This window comes from Sander vitreus, chromosome 11 (genome assembly GCF_031162955.1).
Source record: "Sander vitreus isolate 19-12246 chromosome 11, sanVit1, whole genome shotgun sequence".
Classification (NCBI taxonomy): Eukaryota; Metazoa; Chordata; class Actinopteri; order Perciformes; family Percidae; genus Sander; species Sander vitreus.
The window spans coordinates 10,968,262-10,987,719 of NC_135865.1; the positions used below are offsets into that span (position 1 = coordinate 10,968,262).

Sequence of the window (19,458 nt, forward strand, 5' to 3'; positions counted from 1 at the left end):
ACACACACACACACACACACACACACTTTGCCAGTGGGTGAGGTAGCAGGGTACAACCACAGACAGCTTAGATAAGACCAGGTCACCCAGGTAGGGGAAAGCGTGCTGCACCGACACACACAAATAAAGTCAACCCAGTACATGAATTTGATGTTGAGTTATAGGGCGGCTGTGGCTCAGGAGGTAGAGCAGTCATCCAATCGGAAGGTCGGCGGTTCGATCCCTGGCCCCTTGTAGTCTACATGTTGAAGTGTCCCTGGGCAAGATACTAAACCCCAAATTGCTCCCAATGTGCGTCAATGTTTATCTGATAAGCAGGTGGCACCTTGAATGGTAGCCACGGCCACCAGTGTGTGAATGGTGCTTTGAGTGGTCGCTAAGACTAGAAAAGTGCTATTTAATGCATTCCATTTTATTCTTGTCTTATACTCAAAACAAAAAGGTTGCTTTCAAACGGGGTTCATGGGAGCTATCACAAATGTTATAGTGCTTTAATAAATTAGAGGTTTCTCTGAGAGTCCCAGTTCTGTATACCTTCTTACCTAATCAGTATCAAAGAGTCAAAAGAAGAGGTCTAACTGGTATCGACTTTAGCCAAACACTGGAGGCAACTATAAAGACAACTCTGGCATTTTAAACTGGGGCACCACTCTCTCATTCTCTCATTCTCTCTTTTCCTCAGTCCCAATTCACTTAAATTCAAATCTGCTTTATTGGTCTGACACAAGAAACTTGCATTGCTGAAACAATATTGTATTGATTGTGGTAACGTAATATTATGCTGCCATCAAGTATTGTTGAAAAGATATAAAGGAGTTAATGAAATATGATGCTTATGGTAAAGACAACTGTAGAACATCAATTTACAGTAAAGGTTATGTTGCGTATTACATGTATGATCTTATCTCTCTTTCCTGTCTCCAGTTTGTCTCTGGAGGACCTCTACATACCTATTTGATATTTTAAATAAAACAACACACCACATGGCAAAACTAAGCCATGTTGCAGCAGCCATTTGATTTCCTACCAAAAAACTTTTGAATAAATATCTGCAAGTGCATCTGAAAGCAGCAGTATTATGAGGAGACAAGCTATGATTAAACAGAAATAATAAAATAACTGTGTTACCTGGAGTAACATAATAAATACCACTTCAATTCTACTGTTACATTTAGTTAACTATACTGTCCTCCATCTGCAGACATGCAGGATGGAACACACACAAATGCGCCTATGACACATTGCCTCTTGCCTGTTTTCACAGTCTGCTGCTCTCTGTTAAGAAGAGGCTGTCAGAAAGCAGCAGGGGGGGGAGTAGTGAAAAGTAAGAAATGGGAGAAAGATATCAAGAGGATGAGGAAGGAGGAAGATGAACAGCAACATAGGCACAAGAAAGTAAGACAGAGCGGACAAGAGGTAATGCTTAGCTGTGTGTAACAGTGTCAGAGGATGATGTGTGTGTTGCAGCACTTTGTACACTCGAGGGCCAAATATTCTCTCATAACAACAGAAAAAGATAGGGAAAATATTCAGCGGAGGAGAGTTTTCAAAGGATGCTTTAGGATACAGACTGGAGTATAAAGTGAGAATTAAGATTACTGTAAACTTAGGTGGGTGGGATGTAGCTTCATCACATTGATTGCTGCAAACAGCCTGGGATACCTGAAACTGAATTTAATGAAAATAATGAGAAAAACTAAGGAAAATACTAAGCTTGGAAAAGTCATTTCCAAAGAAAGGCCTAACATACAAAATCGACTATTCTAGCAAGTCTTCTGATATTTTGGTAATATTAATAATGGTGTCCATTAATTGTCTTGCCTTTTTGAAAGATAGATAAATAGGCAGATAGATAAAAAAAAAATCATTTAATACATTTTCCTCACAAGTAACCTTTTGCTACCTTCAGAAAAAATCAAGCATTTGCTTGCTTACACCCATTCGTATAAATTGGGTGGACAAAAAAAACAGAATCACCTATCAGTATACACAATACAGTTCAAAAGCACCACCAACTGCAGCCTCCACAATGATCATACAGTTGAGTTGACACCTCTATTAAACAGTTTAAATAAAAATACTGAACATTAAAAGTTCCATTAAGGTAGGATGTATTGCAGAGCTGTTGTCTTAGACTGCATTAGTTTTAGCTAGCTTTTTAGCCAACCTGGCTACTGACTTCATTTGTAAGACTTTAAGAATGTTCAGTAGGATACGGTAAGTGGAACATTGAAGTGTGGAATTATAAAACATTTTGAATTATAAAACATTTTGACATCTAAATGAAGGTGCATAAAGGTTAGCCCAAATATCCATTAGGACATTGTTTTAGGTTTTCTTCTGGGTTTTAAGTTAGCGTGTTGCTGTCTCTCAACCCATGTCTGCCTGTCTGGTAACAGTAGGAGACATCTTCCCTTAGCGAAGCCATCTGACTCCAGTCTGTAACGCTTAAACAAGCCTGACTGGAAATGACTGCAGACAAAACGGGATTGTCTGGCTTGCTCGATCAATTAGGACAGAGGGAGCAGCAAAGAGGCAGAGTATGTGTGCGGTAAAGCCCGGCTTCTAGCGTCCTCAGAATTTGTATAAAATGTTAAGTGCATTTTAGAGAGCCTGCCAGACAAAACATTCATCTCCAGTGAAACCAAATCCCTCTAACAGGAACCATCTTCTGACTCCAAACGCTCCCACACACCTTCCCCTGTAGGATCCAAGATCTAGACTGAAGTTAGACTTGAGAGCTGAGAAGAAAACAAGATATGTCTCTCTCCCACTTCTGTCTCTGCTTGTAAAAGAGACAAAGAGGATATAACTGTGGAGCTTCAGGGCAGGAATCTCAGCCAAGTGACCCTGCTCTCTCTTCTATCACAGTTCTAACTCTATTTCATTGAAGAAGGTGAAGAATATAAATGAGAAACAACCACATGCAGGGAATGGTAGCTTTGGAATTATTTGCATTTAAATGTTTTCCACTATAAAACAGCAACACAATACACTGAAATATAAGCATACTATGGTACAGCCCACAGCATACATGATCCCTGGCTAATGATATATTTGCCAGTGATCTGTCTTTGCTTCACTTTCTCCCCAGATATGTAGTTTATAAGTGGGTTTTGGAAGACAAATGATATTAGATGCGGGGACTTCGCCATCATTGAGGGTTTAGTAAATTGATACCAAGGGTAAAAGGGAGAAGAGGGAAGGGAGAAAGGAGGCGTTTTTTTTCCTGCAGTGCTGTGATCAATCTTCTACCCTAGCATTTTGTTACAACATGCAGCAGAACTCCTATCCATCCATACCCTCCACTGAATTGAATTGGGATTGAGGCGGTTTGGGAGGTGAGTGTTGACTTATATTCAGATTGAATGAGCTGAAATGGAAGGTTTTCTGTTTGGCCTACCAGCAAATTTACATAGAAACATGTAAACTCTATGCAGCTACCAAGAGAAATAAGCTCTAATATCATTTGAATCTGATACCCTGCAAACTGGCACATTTCTCCCTGTCTCCCTCACTTCATGGGACTGAGGTAAGGTATAAACAAACTATGAATATGGATGCAAATGATTTGAACCCATTGGAAACCATTTGACTTTTTGAGCGTGTAAGGGAACCATTTCAATTTTCGGCATGACAGGATACGTGACCTTCACCAGCTGCAACGGCGCACTGATGCAGCAGCATCCGCAGATGTAAAGGGTGTAATCCACGTGGAACAGAAATGGATGGTGGTCATCTTTATTGTATGAACACTTGCTGAGATGCAACAATGTGTCCCGAAAGAGGGGACTGACTTGCGGGAGAGGACATTTAACACTTGGGCAGATTATCAGGGTTATTATCTCTCTCTCTTCTCCTGGTTCAGAAAAGGGATTTTGTGGGACAGTAAACACAATCAGGTCACTGTATAAACAGTATCATAAGCTTGGGCTTCGGATTGGTCCCACGTATGTTTACTGCCTTGATATTATAGTGTTAATATACCATGTACATGAACAATGTTCAATTAAATTAATCAAACTTGTCTATTTTATGTATTCATTTGACAGCAACTAAAACCTGGTATTAAAATAGGCCCTGGGCAGTTCCACTGCCCGAATTACAGGAAGTCCTCCTGCTAAGTTGGCAAGTGCTCAGGACTGTCCCACTGTGAAATTAGCAAGCACTTGAGGGCTCTTTTTTAAAAGCAATTTATGCACCCTTCCTTGCATCATTCATTTTCAATCCAAAAATAACTAGAACTATGTGTAGTTGTCTCATTATGGCATGATGGTGATTTTGGTTCAACAGGACCATTTTCCCTAAACTGGGAGCGAACATGTCACTTCATTTTAATACGTATGGAATAGGATTATTATTTTACTGTCTACAATAATGTCTCCATCAAAGTATTGTGAATTTACATAGTGGTGTCCCATTTCTCATACAGTGATTGAAAACCTTAAACTCTCTTACACTCTTAGGTGACATCAATTGCAGTGTGTGAGGATTCAGTGCTTACAGCATGCCATTAGAACTAGGCCCAAGTAACACATTTACAGGTTACCACTTTCTGCAAGTCTCACTGAAATTTAAAAGTTTCTGCACGATAAGCACTTTACTTTTGACTTACTTTTGAATTAAAGTAAATTTGGCTTATAATTTAAACTTGTGCAGAGAAGCTGTGTGAGAAAGGAAAAGGGAAGGGGGGTACCCCAACTTTTGGACTGCTCTGACTGGGGATTTCCACTGAATGCAGAACGTCTGAGGACCGGCTCCGCTGCGTGTTGGCTCCGTGCTCCGCCGTCCGTTAATACCCACCAGGTCCGGATTTGTTGTGGTACTGCTGTGGCCATGACTGACAGCTGTAGTCATGAGGACCCACGAGATCTCGCGAATTCATGTAGAATAGAACCACAAAACCTACAACAGTTTGTTTCCATCGAGAGGAGTGGAGGGGAAACAACTCTGTGCTGTGTTTTCAAGGTGTAATGTAGGGAAATATGATCTGCCGTGAGTATGGTGTATATTATTTTGAAAATTAACCGGATGTTTTATTTTGCTTCTGTACTCGACTTCCTGTCCCGCACTATCTGCCTTGTGCTGAATTGCCTCAGAGCTCTCCAGCGTCCGGCAAAAATAGAAGCTCTGCGTATCTGCTCCGGAGGGCCGCAGTCAGTGAAAATACACACATTGACTTTAATGGAAACCTATTGACTCTGCCGCCGTTCCGGAGCGGATCCGCAGACGTTCTGCAGCCGGTGGAAATTGGGGGTGAGGATTGCACTTACTCTGCCAGTCACTGTGGCTCAAGCAGAGAGGAGCTTTTCAAAACTAAAGTTGATCAAGTCATACCTGAGGTCAACCATGTCCCAGGAACGGATCACTGGCCTTGCCACATTAAGAATTAATGTATAAATAAATGTAACAAGAGCTCTCTGCTCTTGTTACATTTTTTATATATCAGATTGTATATATTCTTGGCACATATATATATATATATATATAAATATATATATTAGGGCTGTCAATCTATTAAAAAATTTAATCTAATTAATTACATACTCTGTGATTAATTAATCAAAATTAATCACATACATAATTACCTGTGCCTGAACTGATACTTTTTAAGAAAGTAAAAAAAGAAAAGAAAAAAAAAGGGTACTAAACAACAGTTGGTGACATCAAAGAACAGTTTGTTGTTTTATTGCTAAGGCCATATGGTCAAAATTAAATGATTTAATAATAATGTATAACAATAACAATAACTTATTTCACTGGTAAATTGCTGTTGAACGACAAAAACAACAACCAGATAGGAAAAGGACATTTACAATAACTTCACCACGAGGCTGTAGTTTACCAGTTTCATTGAACGCACCGTCTGTGTTGTTTCTCCGACGGCAGCTGCAGATTGTTACATACCGGTGCTGAATCCTCTACAGTAAAACACAGTCAAACTTTACACCGTTTAGCGTTGGCTGTCAGCATTTTAACCGTGTTTAATCCAGCTACTAGCTAGCGGTAGGCTAACGTTAGCTTCTGTCGCGTATATAGTGTTAACTAGCGTCACGTGCAGCGGTGTTTGTGTTGTATCGTCTTCAGAGCATCAGAGAGAAGCGCAGACATATCAGTGGCACCAGATTTCGGTAGCCAGGGTTGGCAGGATGAAGATTTTTACAAGTAAATGTTCCAATTAATGATCCAGGCAGCACATTCTCGTCTCCCTCCTTCATCGTACAGTCCAATGGTGGCTAGAACGGCTCCGCGTCAAACGTCAATATGGAATGGATTAATCTGCGTTAATTTTTTTAACGCGTTATTTTTTCTCAGATTAATTAATCAAAATATATATATATATATATATTATAACAACATAAATGAAAGAGAAAATTATATTTCTCAATTGCACAAATCCTTCATTAGAACATACTTTTTAAGGTGCACAATCTCTACCTCCAACATTGCCAAAAGACAATAAACACAATTCTGCACAAAATATGACAGTATAAGTTATCTGAACTTGAATAAATATAGACTAAGTATAGTATATTTTGGGGGGGGGGGTCTCGCCCTGGGTGTAATTCAATGTAAAACTGCCACTGGTTAGACCATGCAAACACAGCTTCCCTCTTTCTTTCCTTCAACCAGCTTCTCGAAAAGGTCGGCGTAGTGATGTGTGCGCATATCCAAAAACCTATTCATATCTAAGTCTCTGATACTGTTTAAAAGTAGCTGTGTTTCTCCTTCTTATCGGGTCTGCAGCCTTGCAAACTGTTGGCTGGTTGCTTTGTGTACAGCAACCATAGCAATGCACAGAGCTGACCATAAGCCTGCTGTAAAAACCCAGATTGAGATGCATATTCCGAATGCGCTGTATATGTACATGTCCAAAGAATGCCTCTAGAACCCGAATAATACTGGAATATCCGACGTCTTAATCGGAAAAAGGCCTCATTCTGAATATCCAACCGGAATATGCTGTTACATGACCTGCATCAAATTCGGAATATTGTGATATTCGAAATAATAGTGGAATATTGGTGTGCATGTACGTCTTTATCATATGAAAGTGTCTGGTTGGATTTTCCTCAATAGCTCTTTCAGCAGCTCACTGACATGTCAATGTCCAAAAATACAATAAACCATATGTACTGAAGACTGGGAGTTACATCTTAGTGTGTGTGTGTGTGTGTGTGTGTGTGTGTGTGTGTGTGTGCATCTTCCCTTGGTTTTCTATTAGACCACAGAGAGTGTGACAAATGGATGTGTCAGAGCTTGATGGAGCACCGCGATTGCTCTGCTAGGCACAAAGCTATTACAAGACTATATAGACAGCCCCAAAGAAAAATCCTGTTTCAATCAACCACACATAATCTGGGAGACAAAGAAAGATGTTCAACTGTTGATAGAAGGAGTCGGACTCTCGTCCTGAAGGAAGATCGTTTTCTAATACCAAATTTAAATCTGTTAGTATCTCAGAAAGTTGAATTCAGATTTGTGTACAATTTTCTGTCACCATAGCAGAAAGACACCTGGAAATGGCATCTAGGAGACGGACGAGTAATACCTTCTCAAGCTTCTCCAGTGACAATGAATAGGAGACTGATTCTAAGACCTATTTGTTGTTCACAACTCACCAAAGAAAAATCTGTTTTCTTCTGTAGATCTTTAAAGTTTGCTACTTTGTATTTAAATAATTACATAAAACCAGACAAGAATACGTTCCACCAAAATTCAAACAAATACACTTCACAATGTACGTAAGGCAAGTTCCAGCGCAGATTTCTGGCAATTTGAATCTTAATGATTACTAAGTCTACCCACATTACACTGAAATACTAAATATCAGAAATATTAAAAAAGTGGCATGTCATTTAGCAGGGTTATGTACATGGAACTTGTCAGGGCTTAAAGCTATTAAAATATTTTGACACAAAAGAAAAAGATTTCACAGAGCCCCTGAAGGGTCATGGCGAGATTTTTTGTGTTAGCTTGCAATATTTTGAGTTCCCTCGCAATATGTTTTGCGTTACCTCGCAATACTATTCTTCTTCCATTTCTTCTGAGCCATGTGTCTATTTCCATTCAGCTGCGCAGCTAACGCAAACCTTATTGTGAGGCAACGCAATATATTGCGAGAGAACGCTGAACTTATTGCAAGGTAACGAAAAAGTAGTCCCCCCCAAAAATCGCGCTGTGACCCTTTGGGGGCCCCATAGATTTAAAAAAGTTTTAATACAAGGTAGAAATATATGGCAGAAATCCTCTGCAAATCTACATCACTAGAATAAACTACAGAATTGTTTGTAACTAGTATCATGGCCACAATGTAACATCTACAAAGATTGAATGTCTCACCAGCAATACAGGTTGTTTTTTTTAAGTCTCTGAACGCAATTATAATGATAAAGTAATTCCATTAACACTTCCCTTTTTCTTGCCCATAGGTTAGCCAAGTGTTTGTCTGGTGTGACCGAGAGATGTAATGTCTTTTTGGGGCTGTAATCAGCCTGCTGGCACTGCACTAAATGTCATTGCTAGTAAAGTGCAGAGTTTAGGTTCAGGTTTGGAATACGGTAGACATGCGTCAGTGTCACTGTAATATATTTTTCTGATGCAAGTCAAGTGAAACAGACAGGAGTAAACAGCCTAGTAGAGATAAAGCACTGTGACCTTGGCCAGGTTTCCTCTAACTGAGCCACCACACTGTTCTTTTGGAGTGCTTGTGCACATGGGAATGTGTGCAATAGCATGTGTGTGTGTGTGTGTGTGTGTGTGTGTGTGTGTGTGTGTGTGTGCGCACACACGTGTGTCTGTGTACATGAACAGAGAGATAGAGACAGAAAGGAGCTGGTGACGTTTGAGGAAAAAAAAACTCTCACAAAGAGAGAAATATCAATGTGCAAAAATATGTTTGTATGATCCTGTTATTGTGTGTGTGTGTGTGTGTGTGTGTGTGTGTGTGTGTGTGTGTGTGTGTGTGTGTGTGTGTGTGTGTGTGTCAGAGGCTGTCCCCTTATAACAGCATTCTTAGTCAATTCCCAGAGGAGCAGATCCCAACCCTTCCTACCTGACTGACTGCCGTACCAGAACCAAATTTTAATTTTTTTGGTTTAGTCTGCAGGTTTTACCAAACCTCTGTGTAGGAACCATTTAAGAATGCATAGTTTACCAAATGATTTATTAATTTATTTGATTAGTCCATTAATGTTTAATAAAATAACACTGAAGAAGTTAGAAGTTTATTCAGTTTTTACATGTTTCCATTAATTGATATGAAAGCACCAGTTCATCATGGAACTGCAGAAAAACCTTAGAAAGACACTTGCACTTTGCTAAGATACAAAAACGTAAGCCTAAAGAGCCATTTTCTTCTGTCTTAATTATATACGACTGAATATGAATGTCTGTTTTAATGGCTGTCCTACTGTGAATATATAACTTCTGATTATCTGCCTGTCTGTGCTAATGCATGATTGACTGCTTGAATACCGGTACAACTGTGTAACTGCTTGTCTAACTACCTATAAAAAATGAATAGTTTCCTGGCTTTAACTTCAGCCCTGTCCTGCTGTCTGTCTCGCTCTCCCTTCCTTTATCATTCTCTCTGTCCGTCTCCTTTTGGCTGTGCATTTAGAGCCGGCCTTTGCTGCCAGCATTTGTCGGCTCATCTTCAACCAAACGCACGCACGCACGCACGCGCACACACACACACACACACACACACACACACACACACACACACACACACACACACACACATATACACACACACTAGGGCTGTTGGAACAAATGCCGAAATTCGAATATAATTCGAATAGTAAAAAAATCAATACTATTCGAATGCTGACATTACTATTCGAATGTGACTTTTTTAATAAATATGTTGGCTACCATTAGCTAATCTCCCTCTTCTCACCTTGGCCTACCCTCATGTGTCACTCATGTCATGTCTTATGAACAATAACTTAGCGGGAGTGAGAAACACAAGGCATTGTGAGATCTAAGATAACGTTAGTACAACATTACGGAGCTAGCATTACGTACCGAGTAACGTTAGTACACGGGGGAGTGACAGGCTGCGGCTGGAAAACGTAAGAAGGACGGGAAATAGTTTTAACATGACTTTAAAATCGATTTCCACCGAGCCAAAGTGCTTATGTTAACATTAGTTAGCTCGTTCTTGTTTTCTAACTGCAGTAACGTTAGCGTAGCTGGGAGCTTCATGAAGACAGCTAAAGGTAATATTAGCTGCCCTACAGCTGTCAGAGTTAGCTTCTACTTATATATTACCTTCTAATAGCTGTATTCTCAGTAACGTGACAATCTGCAAGAAACAGGTTGCTTATAAATCACTAAAATAGTAGTGACAGCCCTTTTTGGCTAGGTTATTAATGCCGTTAGCATCATTTGTTACTTACCTAGCTAGTTTATGACAAAATGTTTCGGCTGTGCTTTCTAACACGATGTCATTGTGCTAACAAAGCACTGTTAGCCTTTACAACAGAGTCGCTTCACTACACTTGTTGATAATGTTTCATTCCAGAGTTCTCTGTTGATTTGTGTTTGTCGCTGTGTGCTCGTGGTGGAAAATGAATGTAAACAAAGTTGCGTGCAGGTCCCCTCAAGGCCAAGCTAATGTTGAAAGCCCCTCTAGTGGACGGAACGTGTAACAACAACTACATGCTTGTAATGCCATCGGCAATGCATAAGCCTGAGTAGTGTAGTACATATTATTTTACAGGCTTCAATTGAGCATTAAATATTCGAATATTATTTGAATATTAAAAAAAATATCAAATGGAATTCGAATGGTATTATAGAGGAAGATTGACAGCTCTAACACACACACACCTAGTTTTTTCCCTTTCAGTGCATTGACGTCAATATGCAGCAAAGGTAGGATTAGAGGAGGAAGGGATGGGATAAGCGTGGTCAAACTAGGGGAGGGTGGAGGGAATCAGGAGACACAGGGAGTAAAGAAGAAAACAACAGAAGGAAAAGAAAGTGTAGACAGGCAATAGACAATTGAAGAGACAGAGAGAGAAAGAGGCATTTCTATCACATCTCGGTCAGACTTATAACTGGACTTATAACTCACAGCAAGAAATAAATAAGTGCTCTTCTGATAACATCTGATTTTCATGAGCTACTTGCTCCAAATACTGGAGGCCCTGATTCAAATCTAGTAGGTGCATACGCTTAACATATTGATACAATATGTATGAAAGCTTAAAATTCCGCTGACAACTTGGTTGGTCTTGTTGAAACACCAAAAAAACACAATCAAAAATTGGTGTCACAAAGTGGTGCCTGTCTCTCTAACAAACAATCTTTGGCTGACACCAACTTGCAGAGAGCATGCTGACAGTACATTAGCCAAGTTTAATTTTGGCCTTTGGGTTATACAGCAATAATGTCAATTAGATACTGCTAATATAATATGCCAGCGGCTCTATTTGTCATTTCAGTCAGCGAAAGTCAGCACCATAAGAAACCTGCTACTTGTATTTGTTGTACAATGCTCTTTACAAAAAAGAAAAATATTTTAGGTTTTTGAGCGACCGTAAACCAAATCCAAAACGGAACCACCTATCAGAACACAACCTTACACAATCAAGTATTTCCAGTATACTTAATAATGTTTAAAATATCAGTCAAAATGTGTTCTAAAGTTTAGCTGAAGCTATCTATCTTTGTAGAACAAAATTCCCTCTTTGTGTTTCCCGGACAGCATTGAGCCCCAGTGGAGAAATACGTCCTGGTAGTTGCATGGAGGGGGGAGTTTTTCCTCATGCAAAGCGAGGGTCAAAGGACAGAGGGTGTATATGAAGTATGCTGTACAGATTGTAAAGCCCTTTGAGGAAAATTTGTTATTTGTGATATTGGGCTATATAAATAAAAAGACTTGACTTGCCACAACACAGCGCGAGCAATAAACCAACACATGGCATCGGGATGAATATACCCAGTAGATTTGTCTAACTCAGATTGATGAAGCCTCATATAGCTTCTGAATACATTTTTACACAGAAGAAGAAGACCTGTCAGCGTACAGTAGTCAGATTGGACATAGGTAAGTGTTGTTTCACAGTCAAATGATTAAGGTGACGAACAACTCCCAATGAACATATTGCATGTGAGTATTGTATTAAGACAAAAAACAATCCAAACCTAACATTTAACAGTTCAAAAAGTAGGCTTGCAAACATTTTTGATTTTCTATACCCTACAAGAAATTTTACTGAACCACTCCTAATTTTTTTTATTGATGTATTATAAAATATTCTTAATTTTAGGGTAAAAAAATATAAACTTAATGTACTTTGTATTTGAAACATACTGTTCTTTAAAGAGTTCCAGAGGTTTTCACTCTTCAAAAGAAACACAAGTCTGTCTATCTAAACTCTGCCAGTCTTACAGCAACCACATATTCTATTTTCTCTGCTACTTCCCGTATTCATGTATTCAGCTCATGCATTCAGCAAGGCGCTAATAACCTCCTCACTCTTCCCTCCCTCTCCTCTTCTTTCCATTTGCATCCATCCAGTGCCTCGATCCCCCCTGCTTCCACTCTCTTTCTCTAACTCAGCCTCACTGTATTCCTCACACGGTAAGGGTAAGCCCAAAAAGCTGTCAGAATATGTTCTGCTGTCAGCGAGATGCCGAGTGGGAGAGCATTAGATATTGGCCTCGGTGTGTCCCTGACAAGAAACAAGCCAATTAAGGAATCCCCCGGCACTGCTTAAGCCCGGTTATGGCAGAGGTCCCCGAGACGAACACTAGTGTGCTAAATCATCATACCTTTTTTATATTAGAGCCTCCGTGGGGAGAAGTGGAGTGATTCTGGATTATTCCTATTTTTTTTTTCGTTCTCGCAGCGTGCCGGCCATCACTCAGCAGCACGCCTTAGAGAAGTGTATCTGAGCTATGAAGGACACTGACATACAGATTTCCCTCTCTCTCCTCCTCTCTGTTGTTCAGAGCTCACTCTCAGGGCTAATAGCATTAGGGACGGAGGAAGTGCTTTGAGATAAGCCTAAGGTTGCATAGTTGCAATCAATTACTGTGGTTAAATATTGCAATAAAAAGATTAAGGATTAGCATTGGGGTAAAGTAAAGAGGCTTGAGAGGGTGTACAAATGCCTTTGAGTGAGTGCGAGTGTGTAAGCACATTAATGTGTGTGTGGTGTTTTAGTCATCTTTCGCTCTCTCGTTATATCCAATCACTCCCCAACATGGGCCTCCGATCTTCCTCTCTTTCTTTCTCTCTCTTCAGCCCCATCTCCCCCCCCCCTCAATCTCCCCAAAGTCAAAGCCTGAATCTGACGGCAATCCTCTGAAAACTTTTCCCAAAACTGACAGACCGATTTGTTCAGAGGACTTTATGTCAACTAGCGGCTGCCTGAGCTTACTCTTGTTGTATTGGGAGAATGATAAAAAAGCTGGGTATTCTCATGGTGCATCATCAAACAATAACACAGTGGGAGGCTGCATGATGGAAGTCAAATCTACAGTAGGAAAATCATTAACGATTTGGCATCCAAAACTGTATCAATAAGATAGTTTGCTTCCCCAGCCTGTCAATCCAATTTATTTCTACTGCTGCAGCGTCCTGAACAATGGAGAGTGAATGGTGTAGTTTTTAACAACAGTGGAGCTTGATGTTACAGAGAAAGTATATGAACGTTTTTCCTCCAAAAATGTATTATTAGAAACATTTATAAACTTGTAACACAAAATACTAACTACTCCAGCCATTGTGTGGCTTTGTGGCATTCACAATATACCACAAAGCCACACAATTCAGGAATGAAGGTAAGACACACTCTGCAGTACCTTCAATGGGAATGGCCACCACATCAAGTCCTGCTATTAGCAACACCTGACAAATACAGGACACATGTTAAATGCACTTAAAATTACCTTTTTGGAACACATTAGACTAAACCTGCTGTCAGACTTGTTTTACAGTAAACTTTCTTTTTATTGTTGTATTTCAATTTTATTCAAACGTTTGCATCACATCTATATTGCAGGTAACAGTGAGGACACAGTAGCTGTCTGCTTTTAAAAAAAAACAAATCTCCCTCAAATATAATCTACACACACACACACACACACACACACACACACACACACACACACACACACACACACTCTGAGACAAATGTCTTGCTCTGAGCTGAGCCCTTGTGAGCTATCAAGGTTGCACAGCCTAATATTTGACTGAGCAGTGTTCTGGCAGCAGAAAACCAATGTGCCAGCGTTGTGCTCCCCGCTTACATAACGCTGTGTTTATACGCCCCCGGTAGATCTGACTTATTGGCTGCTTGGGATCTCTGACAATAGATAAAAATAGGATTATTCCCTCCCTTTATGAGGGACAACCATCATTCTTTGTCGCCCAACCTTCCTATGCTCAGTTGCCATTATGATGTCAATGAGTGAAAACAAAAGGCAACATTAGGCAATCTTAATCCCTTAAAGCTGTTTCATGTAATTTAATAAATAAACTGCTCCTTTCTTTGCTCCGCTCTCTCCCCCCACACCCACCACTGAGAAATGACTCATGCATATTTCAGCAGTGTGTCTGCCCATTCTGAGTGGAGTTTATTGTGGCTGCATGCAGACGCCAAATCAACCCTCTTTTCCTTCTCCTCTCTCCTGTCTTTCTCTCACTCACCCCTCTGACGCCCTGTTCTTCATCACTACTCAGCATTTCAGAACATGGAGAGAAAAATAGAGACAGACATCTTTGCTTCATGAAAACAATCTCTCACCATTTTTCCCACTGAAATTTCAGCTTCTGTTGGCGTTCTCAAGCACGTGCAATTATTAACTTCTACTAAAGAAAAAAGTTTTCAAAGTCCTTGAAAGACATGGTATAGATCAACTGCTGTTCAATATGCACAAATCTAATGAGTAAAACCGTTAAGGGTGAAATGTGTTTTCTAACTCTGAGGATATTTCCACATGCAGTAAAGTCATTAACAAACATAACAACAGTCCTCCTTGTATGGTTTCCCCATGTGGGCCAATTGAAACAGGTATATTTACTTCCAAAGCAGAGCAGGTATAAAATAATCAAAGGGCACCTTGCACTGAAGGCTGGGCATGACCAAGACGTATGATCGTGTTTACAGTGTGTAAACATCTGTTTGCAGCTTTCCAGTGTGCCTGAGATGTGGACCTACAGGGAAACGCAATCTAGCGATGGGAGAGACCAAAACAAAATTAATTAATTGATTGAAGTGCCTTTCCCTGTAATTTTCACTTTAATGAAAACTATTCCCAGGTAACTGTGATAATCACAGTATAGCTTTGTGAATGAACTCTTACACTACCCAGACTGACAGCTAAGTCTTACTGATAAGTTTGACCATATCCACTTACTCTCAAATGCAAAGGTGAACACAAGGAGGCAAAGAGAAGCAAAGATGTAGCCCTGAGTCTAGGGCTGCTTCTCACATCCCTTATTTGATAGCTCCTCGCTCCTCGCTCCTCGGCCGAACCTGAAGTTGTTCTGTCCCTCCTTCGTGAAGGCCGTCTCAAAGTTCTTATTCCTGCCCCGAGTACAAGGAGCGAGCATCGAGAAGGGATCTCCGAGGAGCCATGAGCGAGGATGCACGAGAGCAGCCTTCCTGGTAGCCGTGCAGCTGAAAGCCGTAGCTAATTCCGCCCATACAGCTGCCAATTTCATGTGACGCTTCAGAGGAAAGGACGTCTCATCCCTCTAAAACACACTTGGTTGTGTCCTTTCTCCTCCCATGATTTCCTCGTGTCTCTCTCGGTGGGACGGACTAGGAAGCGAGGAAGGGAGGCAAGTGGAAGAGCCATGGATGCAATTTAAGGGAAGTGAGAAGGACCTTATATGTGTTGAATTAAAACGACGCCTTTGCTTAACTAGGAAGTGTAGGAGATAAGGAGAAGAGGAGTCCTTTGACCTTTGGTGTGTTAACCTGCTCCGAAGAAATATTACATTGTGCTTCCGATTTGGCTGTTGTAGTAAAACAACTATATCTCACTTACTGGCGCTGATTTGTCACAATGTCAACAAATATATGCTAAAAATATGTGTAAGTTGTAACTGACTCCATGTCAACATTATACTTCCTGCTCATCCTGTTTAACTGTAGTTCCAAGAAAGATTGTGCCCTGTGTCAAAAACAAATGAAAAAAGTTAACAATTAATTTGCGGGGGGTGCACAGTTTGGTGGGCCTAATAGTGTCAGACTTTGAAAACCCCTGGAGAAGAACATAGTTGCCTTTTCACTTGATTTTGGCAAGTACAACTTTTCGTCCTCTTAAAAATAGATTTTACATTTAGGTTATTTGGCTGGTCCTTCTACCTGTAATATTTGACAGTGAGTAAGCAGCTATAGGGTTTCTGTGTCTTGCTCAAGGACACTTCAAAACTGTTGTTGTTGAGATTATGCACAATGCCACAGTGTCCTGTGTTGTAATGCTGGCAGACCACCACCATGTACTTGTGGCTAACCTTCCTCTTCCACAAAACCACTCACCTGCCTCTCTTTACAAGGGTTGTTTAATGGCTTTTGATAAAAACTAATCCATAAATATACACCCCAATTTCCACTTCACCTTCAAATTCATATCATACGACCAGCTATATTCCTGGCAAACTCATCATCAGGTAATCACGTTGGAGCAGTTACTGCATATGAAATTATTTTGAGATGTGCATTGGGAAGAACTGACTGACAGCAGTTTATATCCGGAACTAGAACCAGTGTGCCACTCTGATAGGCAGCTATATGGTGCGCTGCTGTATCGGCCTGATACCAGGCTGTGTCTAATATGGTTGGGATTGACTTCCTCTTGCTGGCTCCCCGGTAGTGAGTGGGATTTAAACTGTTTTACCTCCCCAGATCTTCACACCTTCCCTCAGGCCCTCTCACCTCGATGCCTTAAATATTAATGGTAAATCGGAGGATAGTGGATGAGTGAGGATGGAAGAGGTCTGACAGCTTAATCATGGGGGCTGCAGCCTCCCTCTCTCCTCTTCCTTAACGCTGTGGGCGGCTGTCACCACGACCTACATGATGTAATCACCCCCATAACCCTGATATGGGCCACCAAGGGCCTTGCAGGGAGAGATAGAGATACGGAGAAGACTGGGGCATAGGGATCTTCCAGCAAAGGATCATTTAAAGTCAAAATCCACAGAGACTAGGAGTCACAAGGATAGTAGAGGATGGAGGAAACACTGCATAGCTCCAAAAAAAAAAAGCTAAAAGTTGTACTTACTGCTAGGACTCTTAAACACGACCTCAACAAGAGTAAGAGCTTTTACTAGAACCTTCATTCTTGTTACTTTCCCTATCAGTCTGCCTGCAGTCACCTAACAGCACAACAGGCATCAGTCGCTGCTTCTGTTTTTTTTATGTGCATTTCATTTTCTTTTTATGATGCTCTCTCATGATGACATTTTGATTATCGTATTACCATGAAATATAATAAAGTAGATTCAATTCAGATATTGGCGATAACAGAGGAGAATTTCAGTGTTCCGGGGACTATGCTTTTTGATTGTGTAAATAAGTTGATTTTCACTGATTCCTTTTTTTATTTTGGATCTAATGTTCAGAGTTTAGGCACTACAGAAGCCATCATGCTTTGGGTGATGTAAACAGGAAGTCTGATGTTGACATAGGGTCAGTGATTATCTATGGGCTACATCTTACCAACATTTTATTAACCTAAAGTTGGATGGTATTTTATTATAAAAAATAATGGCGCATATGCTACTAACAATGTCTGCTCACACTGTAAGCATGGCTGTACAGACAGCAATCAATTAGATCACTTTGAATACTGTACTGAAAAAAATCATTCTAAACATTTTTTGTCGACCTTGACAGACTCTATTGTGTCATGAGAGATCACAACTAATAAGGTATGACATAGATTGGAATTGCAACCGCAAGCAGTAACCTCATTAAGCAAAGCACTTTATACTTGACACTACATAAAAGATAGTTAAAGCCCCAGGCATTTCCCTTTCAATAAACCATTGGTTGGCCTTACATCCTGGGGAAATGGGGAGTTCAAGATGGTCAAACAAGGACTGAACATAGTCAGAGTTGCATGGACAAAGTTGCACAGCCTCTGCCTATATTTTATAATTAGTCTCCATCTTAAATTGGGCTGTGCTGTATGGGTATGGAGTCAAAACCGACACAATGGAGGTGAACAAAGTTGAGCTGGCTTTGTTGCTCACTTTATATAACAAAAAGACATTTTCTATCAGGTCCTAAGGTATTCTGACAGCACAGAGAGGAAGAGGTTTCGATGCAACTTGAAGGTTTTGATCTGAGGATGCTATTGTTAGTTGTCAGATCTATATTTCATTATTATGATACCTTCAGTTTGGTACTTGCAGGCGTTTCCAAAGTTTCGACTTTCAGCCGGACAAGATACTGTTGAGAAACTGGAGGCACTTACTGCCAGAACAAAATGGGAATAGCATTTTTATTAGTAGACTGACCAAAAATACATAATAAAGGTATAGGGCATGCTGCCATTGTTTCATCAGTAACTGAGAGGCAACCAGAGTTAAAATGGAGACTTGAACACTAAGTTTTTTGCAGTATGCAGTTAGCTTTGTGAGCATGGGCTGGACTGATGGTCACTCTATATGCTTCCCTTTGGCTAACATTTAAAGAGTCAATATAATATTTCTTTAAGATTATCTTTTTGGGCTTTTCCACCTTTAATTTGACAGGACAGGTAGATGAGAAAGGGGGAAGACATGCAGGAAATCATCACAGGTTGGATTCAAACCCTAGACCTCTGAATAGAGGAATAAGCCTCTCAGTATATATGCGCCTGCTCTACCCACTGAGCCAACCCTGCCACTCAATATAATATTTCTGTGGCTCTAAAGGGACACAAACAGGACATGAATTGATGGGGGCAGATTGGACAGCATAAGGGAAGCTTCCTTAGAGACCTTGGCTCATTATCTGTCTCCAAGTAACAGTATTTCCCATGTGGACAGGGGGGTCTGAACAAAAACAAGGATGTGAATACGAGACATATCATTACTATCCACTCTGACCTGTTAAAATCAATATAATTGATCGCATTGATGCAGAAATGGTCATGCATTTTAAACAAGGCACACTAGACAGTAAGACCGAAGAGAATAATTGGGAGAAAGTTCGCCTTTCTTACCCCGTTTATAGGATAGGTCTTCCATCCAAGCTCTCCAAGCACAGACGTCGTATCCAGCAGCACAACTGAAATGGGTGAAAAGAGGCGAGAGGAAATACAACCATTAGCAATCTGTCAACACACAAAATGTCCTATTTTCACACGGCAAATTGAAATATCAGTCATAAACCTGTTCCTTTAGACATTTTTTATATTAATGGAAATTAGTTTGTCGGATGAATATTTATGAGCATGGCGGTGTATACAGTGAGAGCAACATTTTTGCCACTTGCG

General features: G+C 40.4%; 1 protein-coding gene across 1 annotated transcript in view; it reads right to left on the minus strand.

Moving 5' to 3' along the window:
- epha6 (eph receptor A6) overlaps nucleotides 1-19,458 on the minus strand; it is a 181,026-nt gene that overhangs the window by 145,641 nt on the left and 15,927 nt on the right. The window contains exon 2 of the mRNA XM_078261608.1: nucleotides 19,186-19,250. Within this exon, the coding sequence (XP_078117734.1) occupies nucleotides 19,186-19,250 (65 nt within the window). The remainder of the gene's footprint in view (nucleotides 1-19,185; nucleotides 19,251-19,458) is intronic.